The sequence below is a fragment of the Pristis pectinata genome, chromosome 39 (assembly GCF_009764475.1).
Source record: "Pristis pectinata isolate sPriPec2 chromosome 39, sPriPec2.1.pri, whole genome shotgun sequence".
Taxonomy (NCBI): domain Eukaryota; kingdom Metazoa; phylum Chordata; class Chondrichthyes; order Rhinopristiformes; family Pristidae; genus Pristis; species Pristis pectinata.
The window spans coordinates 4649531-4665487 of NC_067442.1; the positions used below are offsets into that span (position 1 = coordinate 4649531).

At 50.7% G+C, this 15957-nt stretch overlaps 2 protein-coding genes across 2 annotated transcripts; one reads left to right on the plus strand and one right to left on the minus strand.

Moving 5' to 3' along the window:
- Positions 1 to 2094: 2094 nt before the first annotated feature.
- Positions 2095 to 6189, plus strand: LOC127587269 (uromodulin-like). Its single transcript, XM_052045564.1, has 4 exons — positions 2095 to 2199; positions 2563 to 2725; positions 3521 to 3605; positions 5957 to 6189. Exons 1-4 carry the CDS (start codon positions 2117 to 2119, stop codon positions 6049 to 6051), a joined length of 426 nt encoding a protein of 141 aa, XP_051901524.1. The 5' UTR covers positions 2095 to 2116; the 3' UTR covers positions 6052 to 6189.
- Positions 6190 to 12032: 5843 nt separating this feature from the next.
- Positions 12033 to 13259, minus strand: LOC127587180 (protein FAM187B-like). Its single transcript, XM_052045373.1, has one exon. The coding sequence runs from the start codon at positions 13257 to 13259 to the stop codon at positions 12033 to 12035; it is 1227 nt and encodes a 408-aa protein (XP_051901333.1).
- Between the last annotated feature and the right edge of the window lie 2698 nt (positions 13260 to 15957).

Sequence of the window (15957 nt, forward strand, 5' to 3'; positions counted from 1 at the left end):
CGGTACCGGAGCATCTGGGCCAGAAGTGCTAGACTGTACGACAGCTTTTCTCCCCCCAGGCTGTCAGGCTCCTGAATACCCTGGCGACAGTCTCAGACAAATGCCGCGTCAAAAGCCCTGGTCTTCACAACAGCGTATAAGAACTTTGGCTGCTGCTGGACATGTTTATACACTGAGTACAACACACTGAGCTCTGTATTTTCTGCATCTAACTCGGTTTTGCACTAACCTTGCACTCATTTTGTGTCCTGTATATACTGTTTTCGCATTATTTGTACCCGGACAACTTTTTTTGTCTGCGTTTATTGTATGTCCTCTGTTCTATGTTTGTCCTCTGTTGTGTGAGTCTGGGAGAAATGACATTTCGTTCCTCCGTGTGTTTTTATAGCGTATAAAGTATAACTTGAACTTGAACTAATGAAGCTACAGTAACCCAACAGAGTGTCCGATGTTCTGGTAGACACCCGGTGAGTGTGTTTGTCAATATTCCAACAGTCAGCCAGTGTGTGTGTGTTTCAGTGTAGGTGTAAATCTGTGATACTCGTCACAGGGTAGCGTAGCAGTTAGTGTAATGCTTTTACAGCGCCAGCGACCCAGGTTCAAATCCGGCCGCTGTCTGTAAGGAGTTTGTATGTCCTCCCCGTGCGTCTGTGTGGGTTTCCTCCGGGTGCTCCGGTTTCCTCCCACATTCCAAAGACGTACGGGTTAGGAAGTTGCGGGCGTGCTATGTTGGCGCTGGAAGTGTGGCGACACTTGCGGGCTGCCCCCAGAACACTCTGCGCAAAAAACAATGCATTTCACTGTGTGTTTTGATGTACGTGTGACTAATAAAGAGATCTCTTAATCCAGATGAAAATGTTGATGGATGGGTTAGTAAGTTTGCAGATGACACAACGATCGGTGGCATTGTGGACGGCGTAGAACGTTGCCGAAGGACACGGCGGGATATAGATCAGTTGCAGATATGGGCGGAGAAGCGGCAGATGCAGTTTAATCCTGCAGAGTGTGAGCTCTTGCACTTCGGGAGATCAAATGTGCAGGGACAGAACACAGTTAACGGCAGGAATACTTAACAGCACTGACGTACATAGGGATCTTGGGGTCCAAGTCCACAGCTCCCTGGAAGTGGCCGCACAGGTCGACAGGGCGGTAAAGAAGGCGTACGGAACGCTTGCCTTTATTAGTCGAGGCACTGAGTTCGAGAGTTGGGAAATTACGTTGCAGCTTTATAGATCAGTTCCAGAAAAAGGTCAGATGTGTTTAATCAGAACAAGTGTGAGGTCATAGAGTTATAGAGCCATACAGCACAGAGACAGGCCCTTCGGCCCAACTGGTCCATGCTGGCCAAGATTCCCATCCGAGCCAGTCTCATTTGCCCATGTTTGGCCCATATCCCTCTGAACCTTTCCCATCCGTGGACCTGTCCGAGTGTCCTTTAAACATTGTTAATCTACCTGCCTCACCCACTTCCTCTGGCAGCACGTTCCACATATGGACCACCCTCTGAGTAAAAAAGTTGCCCCTCAGGTTCCTATTAAATCTCTCTCCCCTCTCACCTTAAACCTGTGCCCTCTAGTTCTTGATTCCCCCACCCTGGGGGAGAAAGACCATGCGCATTCACCCTATCGAAGCCCCTCATGGTTTTATACACCTCTATAAGGTCACCCCTCAGTCTCCTAAACTTTGCACTTTGGGAGGTCAAATGTGAGGGGAAAACATACAGTTAATGTCAGGACACATAATAGCATTGATGTACAGAGGGATCTTGGGGTCCAAGTCCATTGCCCCCAGAAAGCGGCAACGCAAGTAGACAGGGCGGTAAAGAAGGCATACGGCACGCTCGCCTTCATCGGTCGGGGCGTTGAGTACAAGAGTCGGGAAGTCACGTTGCAGCTGTATAAAACTCTGGTCAGGCCGCACTTGGAGTATTGTGCGCAGTTCTGGCCACCCCCATTACAGGAAGGGTGTGGGGTCTTTGGAGAGGGTGCGGGAGAGGTTCACCAGGACGCTGCCAGGATTAGAGGGCGTGAGCTATAAGGAGAGGTCGGACAGACTTGGGTTGTTTTCTCTGGAGCGGCAGAGGCTGAGGGGAGACCTGATAGAGGTTTATAAGATTATGAGAGGCACAGATAGAGTAGGCAGCCGGTATCTTTCTCCCCCAGGGTTGAAATGTCTAATACCAGAGGGGATGCATTTAAGGTGAGAGGGGGAAAAAGTTCAAAGGAAATGTGCGGGGAAGTTTTTTACACAGAGGGTGGTGGGTGCCTGGAATGTGCTGCCAGGGGTGGGGGTGGAGGCAGATACGATAGAGGGGTTAAAGAGGCTGTTAGACAGGCCCATGGATGTGCAGGGAACGGAGAGAGATGGCTCATGTGCAGGCAGAAGAGATTTAGCTTAATTCGGCATCATGTTCAGCACAGACACGGTGGGCCGAATGGCCTGTTCCTGCGCTGGACTGTTCTATAATATTCCAAACATCCCTCAGTGACAGAGCCTCTGATCTTCCGCGAGCTTCTTGTAAAATCTCTCTTGGATTTTGACGTATCGTTTTGATTTGAACAGATGCCCCAATGATCGCGATGGAACGGTGGTCATCGAGGAAAACGGTCAGTCAACTGTTGCTCGTTTCTCTTTTAACATGTTCCGGTTTGTCGGTGACGTGGATGAGAGCTATATTCACTGCCAAGTTCAACTCTGTGACTTCCAGAACTCGAACTGCCTGCCGGTACGTGTTGGGTGGGTCACCTCTCATTAGTACACACACACACACACACACACACACACACACACACACACACACACACACACACACACACACACACACACACACACACACACACACGCACACGCACACACACACACACACCAGATGCACCATAGATAGACAGCAACCTTTGTCTGATTGAGAGGATTGAGAGCTTCAAGTTCCCGGGAGTAAACATCACCAACAGCCTGTCCTGGCCCAATCACGGAGACGCCACGGCCAAGAAAGCTCACCAGCGCCTCTACTTCCTCAGGAGGCTAAAGAAATTCGGCATGTCCCCTTTGACCCTCACCGATTTTTACCGATGCACCACAGAACGCATCCTATCCGGATGCATCCCGGCTTGGTATGGCTCACTAACAAACCCACACACATTCGCTCAAACACACTATCCCCCTCAACACACACACACACACACACACACACACACACACACACACACACACACACACACACACACACACACACACACACCAACACAGACAACACACACCCCCTTCTGAGACAATCGAGGGAGACGCTTCCACTGCGGATCAGCCGTGTCCAGTGTCAGGTGTTGCAAGGAACATCTCCCCCCTCAACCAAACTCCCCTTTGCCAAATTCGACGTCTAACACGCAACCCCCTTTCCCTGAAGGTGAACACAATGCAAGCTTCACTCAAGGTTCGGAGGATATATTTTTGACTACTTTTATTGAGCAACTACAGTTAACTGATTCACCCCTATTTTCTCCCTCTTTCCCTTCCCGGAGAGTAGTCGTGTCCCTCAACAAGAGCAGGAGGGGGCCAGAAGAAAGGAACTATTCACACCACTGGCCCGTACAAGAAGCAATCGGACTTAGGTGGGATATATTACCGATGGATACCATTCAAAGGTTTCTTTTTATCTGGTTCTATCTGTCTTGCACTCTTCCGACCTGCGGTTCCCTGAGGATACTTCCCGGCAAAGTAGGAAAATAGGGAGGGGCGGCGAGGAGGGAGCAGAATTTAATGCAGATGGAATTTAATGCAGACAAGTGTGAGGTGATGCACTTTGGGAGGATAAACCAGGGTAGGACTTACACAGTGAATGGTAGGGCTCTGAGGTGTGCAGAGAAAATTTACACGGATGTTGCCGGGACTTGAGGACCTGAGTTACAGGGAAAGGTTGAAGAGGTTCGGACTTTATCCCCCGGAGCGCAGGAGAATGAGGGGAGATCTGACAGAGGCTGACAAAATTATGAGGGGTACAGATAGGGTGAGTGCATGTAGGCTTTTCCCCCTCAGGTTGGGTGAGACTAGAACTAGAGGTCATAGGTTGAGGGTGAAAGGTGAAATATTTAAGGGGGATCTGAGGGGGAACTTCTTCACTTGGAGGGAGGTGCGAGTGTGGGACGAGCTGCCCGGGGAAGTGGTGGACGAGGGGTCGATTGTAACGTTGAAGAGAGGTTTGGAAAGGTACATGGATGGGAGGGGTTTGGAGGGATATGGTCCGGGTGTGGGTAGATGGGACCAGGCAGAAAACCAGGCCGGCATGGACTGGATGGGCCAAAGAGTCTGTTCCTATGCTGTAGTGCTCTGTGACTCTGGGACCCTAACTGTAACACTTTATTCTGCATTCTGTTGTCACTTGTCCCTTTATGCGACCTCAAAGTACTTATGTTTTGAACTGATGTGTCTGGATGGCTCGCAAAATGAAGCTTTTCACTGTATCTCAGTACATGTGACAATAGTAAACCAGTTACCAATGACTTCTGTGTACACACACACACATGCACACACACACACGCATGCGCACACACACACACACACACACACACACACACGCACACACACACACACTTCCCCACACACACACACACACACACACACAGTGTTTCACTGTATCTCGGTGCATATAACAGTCATAAACCAATTCCCAATTCCAGAAGTATTCCAGGACCTCAGCTGTCCCTGTTTCCTCAGTAAATCTGAAGATCATTGAACATAGAACAGTACAACACAGAACAGGCCCTTTGGCCCACAATGTCGTGCCGACATAGCTAATCCCTCCCACCTAACAGAATACCCCTATCCCTCCATTTTCCTCTCATCCATGTGCCCATCCAAGCCCCTCTTAAATTTGCCTCCACCACCCTACCGGGCAACGCATTCCAGGCATCCACCACTCTCTGAGTAAAAAACACCCCTCACGTCTGTTCTGAACCTACCCCCTCTCACCTTCAATGCTTGCCCTCTGGTATTGGATCACACAATACTGGGAAAAAGATGTTGCTTGTCTGCCCTATCTATGCCCCTCATCATTTTACACACTTCCAACAGATCACCCCTCAGCCTCCACCACTCCAGAGAGAAGAGCCCGAGTTTGACCAGCCTCTCCTGATAGCACATGCCCTCTAATCCGGGCAGCATCCCAGTAAACCTCCTCTGCACCCTCTCCGAAGCATCAACATAGTTTCTGTAGTGAGGTGACCAGAATTGCACGCAATACTCTAAATGCAGCCTGACCAGAGTTCTATAGAGATGCATCATGACTTCTTGACCCCTGTACTCAATACCTCGATCAATGAAAGCCAGCATTCCATAAGCCTTCTTAACCACCCTATCCACCTGTGTGGCCACTTTCAATGGGTCATGGACTTGCACCCCAAGGTCTCTCTGCTCTTCAACACTGTTGCCCTTAAGAGTGTGCTGCCTCTTGACATTAGTCCTACCAAGGTGCAACACCTGACATTTATCCGGGGTTAAACTCCATCTGCCATTTCTCTGCCCATGTCTGCAGCTGATCTATATCACACTGTATCCCTCGCCAGTCTTCTGCACTATTCACAACTCTGCCAATCTTGGTATCGCCTACAGACTTACTAACCCACCCATCAACATGCTCATCCAGGTCATTTGTATACATCACAGAGGTTCCAGCACAGATCCCTGTGGAACACCACTACTCACAGGTCTCCAGCCCGAATAAATCCCTTCAACCACCACCCTCTGTCTTCTACGGGCAAGCCAGTTCTGGATCCACACGGCCAATTCTCCACTGACCCCATGCATCTGAACTTTCTTGAATAGCCTCTCCCCTCATTGGGTGAGAGAGGCTTCGGAACGAGCCGGACGGGCAAGATTCTGCCTCTCCGCAGGGTACGTTCGGACGCCCAGATCGGGGGACAGGGGATACCGACTGCCTCCCTAATCCCTCTCCTCTCACTGAAAGCAGGGAACGCGGCTGGGAATCTGAGGAAAACTGGACACGGTATTGGTGTGGCAGTTCTCTCCTTCATTGGAACTCTGGGATGGATGATCTCCTAGTCAGCCAGCTTCTCAGCATCACTAAGTTAGTCTACAAACGGTAACCAGGAAGATGATTTCTCAACGCCTGGACCGCATGTATCTGCAGTGTGGTGAAATTCTGTAGCGCCCGTGCACACTCTGTACACCCCCCAGCTCCAGTAAATAAATAAATGCAACTAAATCTCCAACCTTAATCTTCCTTCAGTTAATTCTACATCCTGGCAATATTTCTGACGTTTAAACAGCTCGTCTGATTTGTCCTGCAGGCAGGATCATTAAGATGGGGCACATTTAAGAGGGTCAGTGGAAGGAATGGCTCTGTGGCACAGCGGGTATAGCCGCTGCCTCACAGCACCGGAGACTGGGGTTCGATCCCGACCTCCGGCGCTCTGTGTGTGTGTGTGTGTGTGTGTGTGTGGAGTCTGCACGTTCTCCCTGTAACCCCCCCTGGGTTTCCCCCGGGGGCTCCGGTTCCCTCCCACATCCCAAAGAAAAGGGTCGGTGAATCGCACCCCCCCACCCCCTCCCCTTAGTGTGTGTAGGGATAGAATCTGGGGGGAGCTGATGGGAATTGTGGGGGGGGGCAGGGTGTAATGAAACAGGATCAGTGTAAGTGGACTTGGTCTATGGTTCTACAGCGCGCACACACGCATGTGCGCGGACATGTTTAAGCAGGCACGCACGTACATGCACATGGGAGTCGATTTTTCTAACCCAGGGAACACCGGTAATTTTGAAGAGTTCTTAAATTTTCTGGAGTGGTTACAATTTTCCAGATTTTTATTCTGGTCATCTTCCTGAGTAACTTAATGGGTTATGGTAAATGGAACTGTGCACGGTGCTCCCGGTGTGGTCTGACCCAGGGATACGGAGACTGGAATTGTGCACGGTGCTCCCAGTGTGGTCTGACCCAGGGATACGGAGACCGGGAACTGTGCACGGTGCTCCCAGTGTGGTCTGACCCAGGGATACGGAGACTGGAATTGTGCACGGTGCTCCCAGTGTGGTCTGACCCAGGGATACGGAGACTGGGAACTGTGCACGGTGCTCCCGGTGTGGTCTGACCCAGGGATACGGAGACCGGGAACTGTGCACGGTGCTCCCGGTATGGTCTGACCCAGGGATACGGAGACCGGGAACTGTGCACGGTGCTCCCGGTGTGGTCTGACCCAGGGATACGGAGACCGGGAACTGTGCACGGTGCTCCCGGTGTGGTCTGACCCAGGGATACGGAGACTGGAATTGTGCACGGTGCTCCCAGTGTAAGACACAAGAGACTGCAGATGCTGTCAATGCCTTGATTCCTTCTTTACCACCCTGTCAACTTGTGCGGCCACTTTTAGGGAGCTGTGGACTTGGACCCCAAGATCCCTCTGTACGTCAATGCTCTTAAGGGTCCTGCCATTAATGGTGTCCTGTCTCCTTACATTTGATCTCCCAAAGTACAACACCTCATACTTGCCCGGATTAAACTCCATCTGCCGCTTCCCTGCCCATCTGATGCCAGTCAGATTTCACTGCTCACCCTTGGCGTTTACCATTCACACCGAACAGAGTTGGAAAGAGGTTAGGAGGCCCTTCTGCCCATTGAGTCAATGCAAGCCGCCAACAACGCACTCACATTAATCCCGCTAATTTATTCTCCCCACGTTCCCATCAACTCCCTCCCCCACCCAACCCTGGATTCTACCCCTCACCCACACACAAGGGGGGAGATTTCCAGCGGCCAATTAACCCACCGACCCCGTTCGTCTTTTTCCAGGATGTGGGAGGGAACTGAAACACCCCCGGGGGGGGATCCCGTGGGGTCACGGGGGAGCGTGCAGACTCCACACACACACACACACACACACACACACACACACAGAGCTCCAGAGACCTGGATTCAATCCTAAGCGCAGGAGGTCAGGATCGAACCCCCGTCTCCAGAGCTGGGAGGCAGCGGCCCTACTCGCTGCGCCACTGGGCCACCCAGAATAGAATAGGCCAAGTCCCATCATGGGCACACCTCTCCCCAACGCTGAGAACGTCTTCAAGAGGCGGTGCCTCAAGAAGGCGGCATCCATCACTGAGGACACTCACCACCCGGGACACGTCCTCTTCTCATTACCACCACTGGGGAGGAGGTACAGGAGCCTGAAGACCCACACTCAACGATTCAGGAACAGCTTCTTCCCCTCCGCCATCAGATTCCTGAACGGTCCATGAACCCATGAACCCTCCCTCGTTTTTGCACAATTTACTTATTTTTGTAATTGATAGTGATTTTTATGTCTTGAGCTGTACTGCGGCCGCAAAACAACACATTTCACGTCATCTAAGTCGGTGATAATAAACCTGATTCCGATTCCGATTATGATCGAATGAGTATGTCAAGGGGAAACTGGCTTATGCTGCAGTTCGTATGATTTCTTTTGTTACATTAATGGCCAAGCGATCCATCCTATTTAAATGGAAGGACCCTACACCCCGTACTACATTTCAATGGTTCTCTCAAACTATAACATGTTTAAACTTTGAAAAAATTAGGAGGGCACTGTTGATCCTTCGCTTAAATTTGAGGAAGTTTGGAGTCCATTTATTCAATATTTCCATACGATGTGAGCAGACCTTTTTCAAATCCCCTTCAATAAACTTTGAATACAGAGGAGCGCAGCTGACAACATAAGAATGTTTTTCTTTAACCAAAGAAAGATGTCCAGTTTTTTTTTCAAGTTTTTGGTTTGCTTTGGTTATTAGTATATTTTTTTTGATTTGGGGGTTTTCTTTTCATATAATCAAATTTCTTTTGAATTTCTTTTTTTCTCTGTATCATGTTCACTTAGCAAGAGAGCGGGAGGTCCAGATTACATGTTTTACTCCTTGTGAGTACAAATCAAGTTATGATTGCTATCCTGATCTCTCTGCACCATAATTACTAATGTCGTGTATATTAATTTGATATTCAATAAAAAGAATTAAAAAAGAAAGACATGTTGCAGCTGTACAAGGCATTGGTGAGGCTGCACTTGGAGTATTGTGTTCAGTTTTGGCTGCCCTGTTATAGGAAAGATGTCACTGAGCTGGAACGAGAGCGGAGGAAATTTCTGAGGATGTTTCCAGGAATCAAGGGACAGTTACAGAGAGAGGTCGGGCAGGTTGGGACTTTATTGCTTAGAGCGTAAGAACCATAGAACCATAGAAAGCTACAGCACAGGAAACAGGCCATTCGGCCCTTCTAGTCTATGCCGAAACATTATTCTGCTGGTCCCATTTACCCCAGCCCATACCCCTCCAGACCTCTCTCATCCATGTATCTATCCAATTTACTCTTAAAAGTCAAGAGCGAGCCCACATTTACCACGTCAGACGGCAGCCCCTTCCACACTCCCACCGATCTCTGAGTGAAGAAGTTCCCCCTAATGTTCCCCCTAAACCTTTCCCCTTTCACCCTAAAGCCGTGTCCTCTCGTACTTATCTCTCCTAATCTAGGTGGAAAGAGCCTGCTTGCATTAACTCTGTCTATGCCCCTCATCATTTTGTAAACCTCTATCAAATCTCCCCTCATTCTTCTACGCTCCAGGGAATAAAGTCCTAACATGCTCAGTCTTTCCCTGTAACTCAACTCCTGAAGACCCGGCAACATTCTTGTAAATCTCCTCTGAACTCTTTCAATCTTACTGACATCCTTCCTGTAGTTCGGCGACCAGAACTGCACACAATATTCTAAATTTGGTCTCACCAGTGACTTACACAACCTCACCAAAACATTCCAACTCCTATACTCAATACTTTGATTTGTAAATGCCAGGTTGCCAAAAGCCATTTTTACAACCCTGTCTACCTGTGACGCCTCTTTCAGGGAATTATGTATCTGAACTCTCAGATCCCTTTGTTCCTCCGCACTCCTCAGTGCCCTACCATTTACTGTGTATGTCCTACCTTGATTTGTCCTTCCAAAATGCAACACCTCACACTTATGGAGGTGACATTGATAATGTTATCAGACTGAGGGGTGAGCTTATCGAGGTGTATAAAATCACGAGGGGCATCGATAATGTGAATGCACACAGTCTTTCTCCCCCAGGGGTTGTGGAATCAAGAACCAGAGGGCACAGGTTTAAGTTGAGAGGGGGGAAAGAGATTTAAAAGGAACCTGAAGGGGCAACTTCTTCACCCAGAGGGTGGTCCGTGTGTGGAACGAGCTGCCAGAGGCAGTAGGTGAGGCAGGTACATTAACGACATTTAAAAGACACTCGGACAGGTACAGGGAGCACGGTAGTGTAGCGGTTAGTGCGACATTATTACAGCGCCAGCGATCGGGGTTCGATTCCCGTCGCTGTCTGTAAGGAGTTTGTACGTTCTCTTGTGTCTGCGTGGGTTTCCTCCGGGTGCCCCGGTTTCCTCCCACATTCCAAAATAAATGTACGGGTAGGTTAATTTGGGTTTAAAATGGGTGGCACGGACTCATTGGGCCAGAAGGGCCTGTTACTACACAGTAAGTAAAATTTGAAAATATAAGGTTCAGGGGGATATGGGCCAAACACGGGCAAATGGGGCTGGCTTGGATGGGAATCTTGGTCGGCAGGGACCAGTCGGGCTGAAGGGTCTGTTTCTGTGCTGTGTGACTCTGTGACATTTATATTCCCTGATTCCTTGCTGTACCTGCTCACTAGCTTCTGGTGAATTATGCACTGGGACACCCAAACATCACTCATATCCCATGCCGTCTGAAAAGTTTATCATTAACAACTTTCCCTACCGAAATGGCTCATCACACCTTTTCCAGCATTATCCTCCACTTGCTGGATCTTTGCCCACTTGCTTATCCCATCCATGTGTAGTTGTGAAACGTCATGGCTGTCATATGAGAGCAACACCACTGTCAAGCAGGGTTTTGCTCCACCCCTGCCCCTCTGAGCACACCTCACCATTGGCTTTTGTCAAACACCTTTGCACCTGGCCCCGAGCGAATGGCTTGTAAATCACCTGGATGGATCCACCCCACCAGCCCTCCAGCAGTTTAAAAAGTGCCGCAGGTTGGCTTGCTGCCTCTTTGTCTCTGAGGATGTGGAGGTAAGCTGTGCACTACATAAGGGTAATTAGTTAAGGATTCTTGGGACCACCAAAGAGCCGATGCTTGCACTGAGTCAAGGAGAGTGGCAGGGGTCGTATTGTTTCATCCTTGATTTGTTTGTACCCAGTTTGGGGTGTGTGCGTGTGTGTGTGTGTGTGTGCGTGCGTGCGTGCTTGCATGCGTATGCGCGTATCTCACCCCTGTTGTGATTTCCACCATGTTTCGCGATCACCCGTGTGCGTACGTGTGCGTACGCATCCGTTCCCTTTCATTCTGTTCTGGCATTTATCTTTGTGAATGAATCATTTTTAAAATTCCAAGGACATGTCCAGAGTCCTCTACTTTTAAGACCTCAAAGAAGCTTTTCTCACAACACCACATCCCCCATCTTGACTGGCAGGGACCAGTTGGGCCGAAGGGCCTGTTTCCTTGCTGTGTGACTCTGTGGTCCTGAAGGGTGAATGCCTTCCTTCTGACTTATTTCTTAGTTTCATGCAGTGAATAGAAGAGTAAATTCTCTATTAACCACGTAAGACAACTTTAATAAAAAATAGAGAGCACTAATTCTTAAATAAGACCATCCTGGGACAAGAGTTGAACGTGGTCTGTAAAATCCCCACACATTGAGTTCATGGCTCTTCAAAAGAAGGAAGGGGTTTGACGTGGTAGAGCAGTGGGTAGGGTCGCTGCCTCTCAGCCCCAGAGACCTGGGTTCAATCCTGACAAGGGGCACCGCGTTCCCTCCCCCTCTCCCCCCCCTCCGTTTCCCCCCACGTCCCAGTGACAGGTGACTTGTCCTCTGTATGTTACCCCTCGGGGTATGTGAGTGAGTGGGGTAGGTGTGTGTGTGAGTGAGTAAAAAAAAAGTTTATTGGGTGTCGCTGCCCTGAGGGCGAGCAGGAACTCAAATGGGCCGAATTCCTCCCCTGTTCGCGGGTGGCTGCTACCAGTGCACGACCTGGTGCCGCCGCACTTGGCTGCAGTAAGTGTACAGGAAACTTAAGAAAACAAGAACCGCTGAGGTTATGGAGATGGCAGCCAAGAGATCCCACACCGCGCCCATGGCATTGCTCCCCGCCGCCGCCGCTCCTCCTCTCCCGTAAGGGTCCAAGACCCTCAAGTGGAAAGATCCGGCCAGTCCCTGAGCCACGTAGCACCTGTAGACCCCCTGGTCACTCTTCTGCACCCCGGCGATTCTGTAGACGCTGCCCCCGGTGAGATCGTCCAAGGAGTGAGCGCTCCCCCGCCGTGCGGACAGTTCCCCCCGCGTCACGTAAGTGGAGTTTCTTTGCCAGGACACCGGGGTGTAGACCGAGGCGCCGGGACACTTGAGACTCACGTTGCCGTTGACGTTCACCAAGTAGGTCTCGATCAAGAGCGTCCCGGGATTGTCCAACGGGACGAATTTTCGACCCGGGTATTCCAAGAGCCGGGGGTGCTTTCCGTAAGGCGAGTCGGTGGGACACGGGACCCGGCAGGACTCCAGTGCGATCTCGGGACCCCGGGCGGGGTGTTGCTGGCCCCTGGCAGCCGAGAGGCCACAGGGCGCGGGTGGCTGGTATCCCGAGACGGGACGGGCGTAGCAGAAACCCAAGCGCCTCCTCTCTCCCGGGACCCCGCACCGATTGCAACCTTCCCAAGCATTCCAGAGGGTGAAGAGTTCCCAGTGCTGGCCTCCTACTTCTTGGAAGGCGCTGGGCAGGGGGGAGACGCCGATGGACTTGCCGGAGAGGTGAGCCTTGTCTACAGCTTGGACGTCCGCCTCGTAGTACGCCAGGGTGTTGTGACCCACTTGGCAGATATAGACGCCGGAGTCCCGCACGGTGGCGGGTCGGATGGAGAGGTGCGGCGGGGACAAGCCGCAACGCGACTGCAGGTCGCCCAGGGACCCTCCGCTGAGCGGGACGGCTCCTCGTCCCACCAACAGAACCGCTTTGGAACCGGGCTCCGAGCTGTTGATGTAGGTCCAGGTCACCCGGCCGGGCTGGGACGGGGCGTTAGGACAGATCAGTGTGGCCGGATTGCGGCTCAGGAGTGGGATCTGGCACGGCCGGTTGGGGTAACAAGCGACTGGGGTCCCAGGAGACGCCGGGTAGACGCAACTCAACAGCGGGGCGAGGAGAAGAATCGTGGCCAATTCCAAAGGCGCCCAGGAGGAGCGAGGCTCCATCGACCCGGTGTCCAAAAGAGAGAGAGAGAGGGGGTCTAGTTTTACTTGCCCCCCCCCCTCCCCTCCCCTCCCCTCCCCTCCCAACCCATCTCCTAGAGACGGCAGTAAGGTGAACAATGGTCCGTCAACTCAACAATAGAACCGGGGCGCACGGTTCTACGAGGTCCCAGGACGGTACCAGAGGCAGGAAACTTGCCCTGCACATGTCCCGAACGGGGAGGGTGGGGGAGGGGCTAAATCTGCCCCGTTTTCGGCCTGCCCCTTCCAAATTTACAGTGGGGAACATTTGGAACATACCACACACAACTCGACCTATATATAGAAAAACAGGTCCCAGGGAGTGGGTTACAGGCTGGGATCTAATCCAGGGGTCGGGGGGATGGTTTATATATAGAATAACAGATCCCTGGGAGTGGGTTACAGGGTAGGATCTAATCCGGGGGTTCTGGGGGTTTATATATAGAATAACAGATCCCCGGGAGTGTTACAGGCTGGGATCTAATCCAGGGGTTTGGGGGATTTATATATAGAATAACAGATTCCTGGGAGTGGGTTACAGGCTGGGATCTAATCCAGGGGTTCGGGGGATTTATATATAGAATAACAGATTCCTGGGAGTGGGTTACAGGCTGGGATCTAATCCAGGGGTTGATATATAGAATAGCAGATCCCTGGTAGTGGGTTACAGGCTGGGATCTAATCCAGGGGTTCGGGGGTTTTATGTATAGAATAACATTTCCCCAGGAGTGATTTGCAAGCTGGAATCTAAACTGGGAGTTTGGGTGGGTATATACATACATATATAGAATAACAGGCTCCTGGGAGTGGGTTACAGGCTGGGATCTAATCCAGGGGTTTGGGGGGGTTTATATATAGAATAACAGATCCCCAGGAGTGGGTTACAGGCTGGGATCTAATCCAGGGGTTCGGGGAGGTTTATATATAGAATAACAGATCCCTGGGAGTGGGTTACAGGCTGGGATCTAATCCAGGGGTTCGGGGGTTTTATGTATAGAATAACATTTCCCCAGGAGTGATTTGCAAGCTGGAATCTAAACTGGGAGTTTGGGTGGGTATATACATACATATATAGAATAACAGGCTCCTGGGAGTGGGTTACGGGCTGGGATCTAATCCAGGGGTTTGGGGGGTTTATATATAGAATAACAGATCCCCAGGAGTGGGTTACAGGCTGGGATCTAATCCAGGGGTTTGGGGGGTTTATATATAGAATAACAGATCCCCAGGAGTGGGTTACAGGCTGGGATCTAATCCAGGGGTTCGGGGAGTTTATATATAGAATAACAGGTCCCCGGGAGTGGGTTACAGGCTGGGATCTAATCCAGGCGTTTGGGGGGTTTATATATAGAATAACAGATCCCCAGGAGTGGGTTACAGGCTGGGATCTAATCCAGGGGTTTGGGGGGTTTATATATAGAATAACAGATCCCCAGGAGTGGGTTACAGGCTGGGATCTAATCCAGGGGTTCGGGGGGTTTATATATAGAATAACAGATCCCTGGGAGTGGGTTACAGGCTGGGATCTAATCCAGGGGTTCAGGGTTATATATATGTACGGAATAGCAGGCAACCCCATTTCTAGAGGTTAATGTGTGGAGTTTCAGATACTGGGACTGAGTCCCGGGCTGGAATCTAATTTTGGGAAGTCGGGGAGGTGTGACCCTGGTGCTGTCACTCAGGAACATATCTCCAGCAGTGGGAAACTGGAACCTGAGATGTTTCGCTTGGTCTAGGTAGTGTTGTGGAGGAGAAATCTTCTGACTGCTGGCAATACTTCCGTGAGTCTGCTGCCTGCCGCTGTCTCCTCCCACTGAAATCTCGGGCTTGTGGGGTATTCGAGGCATCTCCTCGAGTTCCAGGTCTATTTCACTACAGCGCAGACAGGGGCATTGAAATAGCAATCGATCCACCACAACCTCTCTGGACATCCGTTCCGATGATTAGATATCTGAGGGGGTTGTGAGGTTCCGAGGGGCTTTATTTTGAATCACTCTATTTCCGTCTAAAAATATCTAACTCAGCTCAATATCCAGAACCAAATACTCGTAACTTGACTGTTGAGCATAGAATACCACATGTCATCACTCTGGGAGATCTCTCTCTTGTCACCGAACACTCTAACAAATTTCTGCAGATGTGCTGTTGGAAGTGTACTGACCGGTTGCGTCACGGTCTGGGACGGCGATTCGAATGCGCAGGAACTTAAGAGGCTGCAGGGAGTAGTGGACTCAGCCCCAATATATCACGGGCACATCCCTCCCCACCGTCGGTGGTATCTACAGGAGGTGCTGCCTCAAGAAGGCAACGTCCGTCGTCAAAGATCCCCCCACCATCTGGGCCGTGCCGTCTTCTCGCAGCTCCCATCGGGCAGGAGGTACAGAAGCCTGAAGTCCCCACACCACCAGGTTCAGGGACGGCGACTTCCCTTCAACCATTCGGTTCTTGAACCGACCGGCACAACCCTAATCACTGCCTCAGTACAGCAACACTGGGAGCACTTTGCACTACAGTGGACTTATTTTGGTTCTAATTGTGTTCTTGTAAAAATTTTGTATAATTTATGTTTAATTTATGTTTTTCTTGTGAATGTTGTGTCTCTGAGGCTCTGTGCCTGTGATGCTGCTGCAAGTAAGTTTTTCATTGCAACCGTGCACACACGGACTTGTGCGTCTGACAG

Bases quoted from the DNA above. Each gene is read 5' to 3' on its own strand.
- LOC127587269 (XM_052045564.1), top strand. From the start codon at position 2,117: ATGAGAGGCACAGATAGAGTAGGCAGCCGGTATCTTTCTCCCCCAGGG. The intron at 2,726-3,520 runs GTACGTGTTGGG...CCCGGAGAGTAG, and splicing joins AGAACTCGAACTGCCTGCCG to TCGTGTCCCTCAACAAGAGC. The intron at 3,606-5,956 runs GTGGGATATATT...TCTCACTGAAAG, and splicing joins CAAGAAGCAATCGGACTTAG to CAGGGAACGCGGCTGGGAAT.
- LOC127587180 (XM_052045373.1), bottom strand. From the start codon at position 13,259: ATGGAGCCTCGCTCCTCCTGGGCGCCTTTGGAATTGGCCACGATTCTT.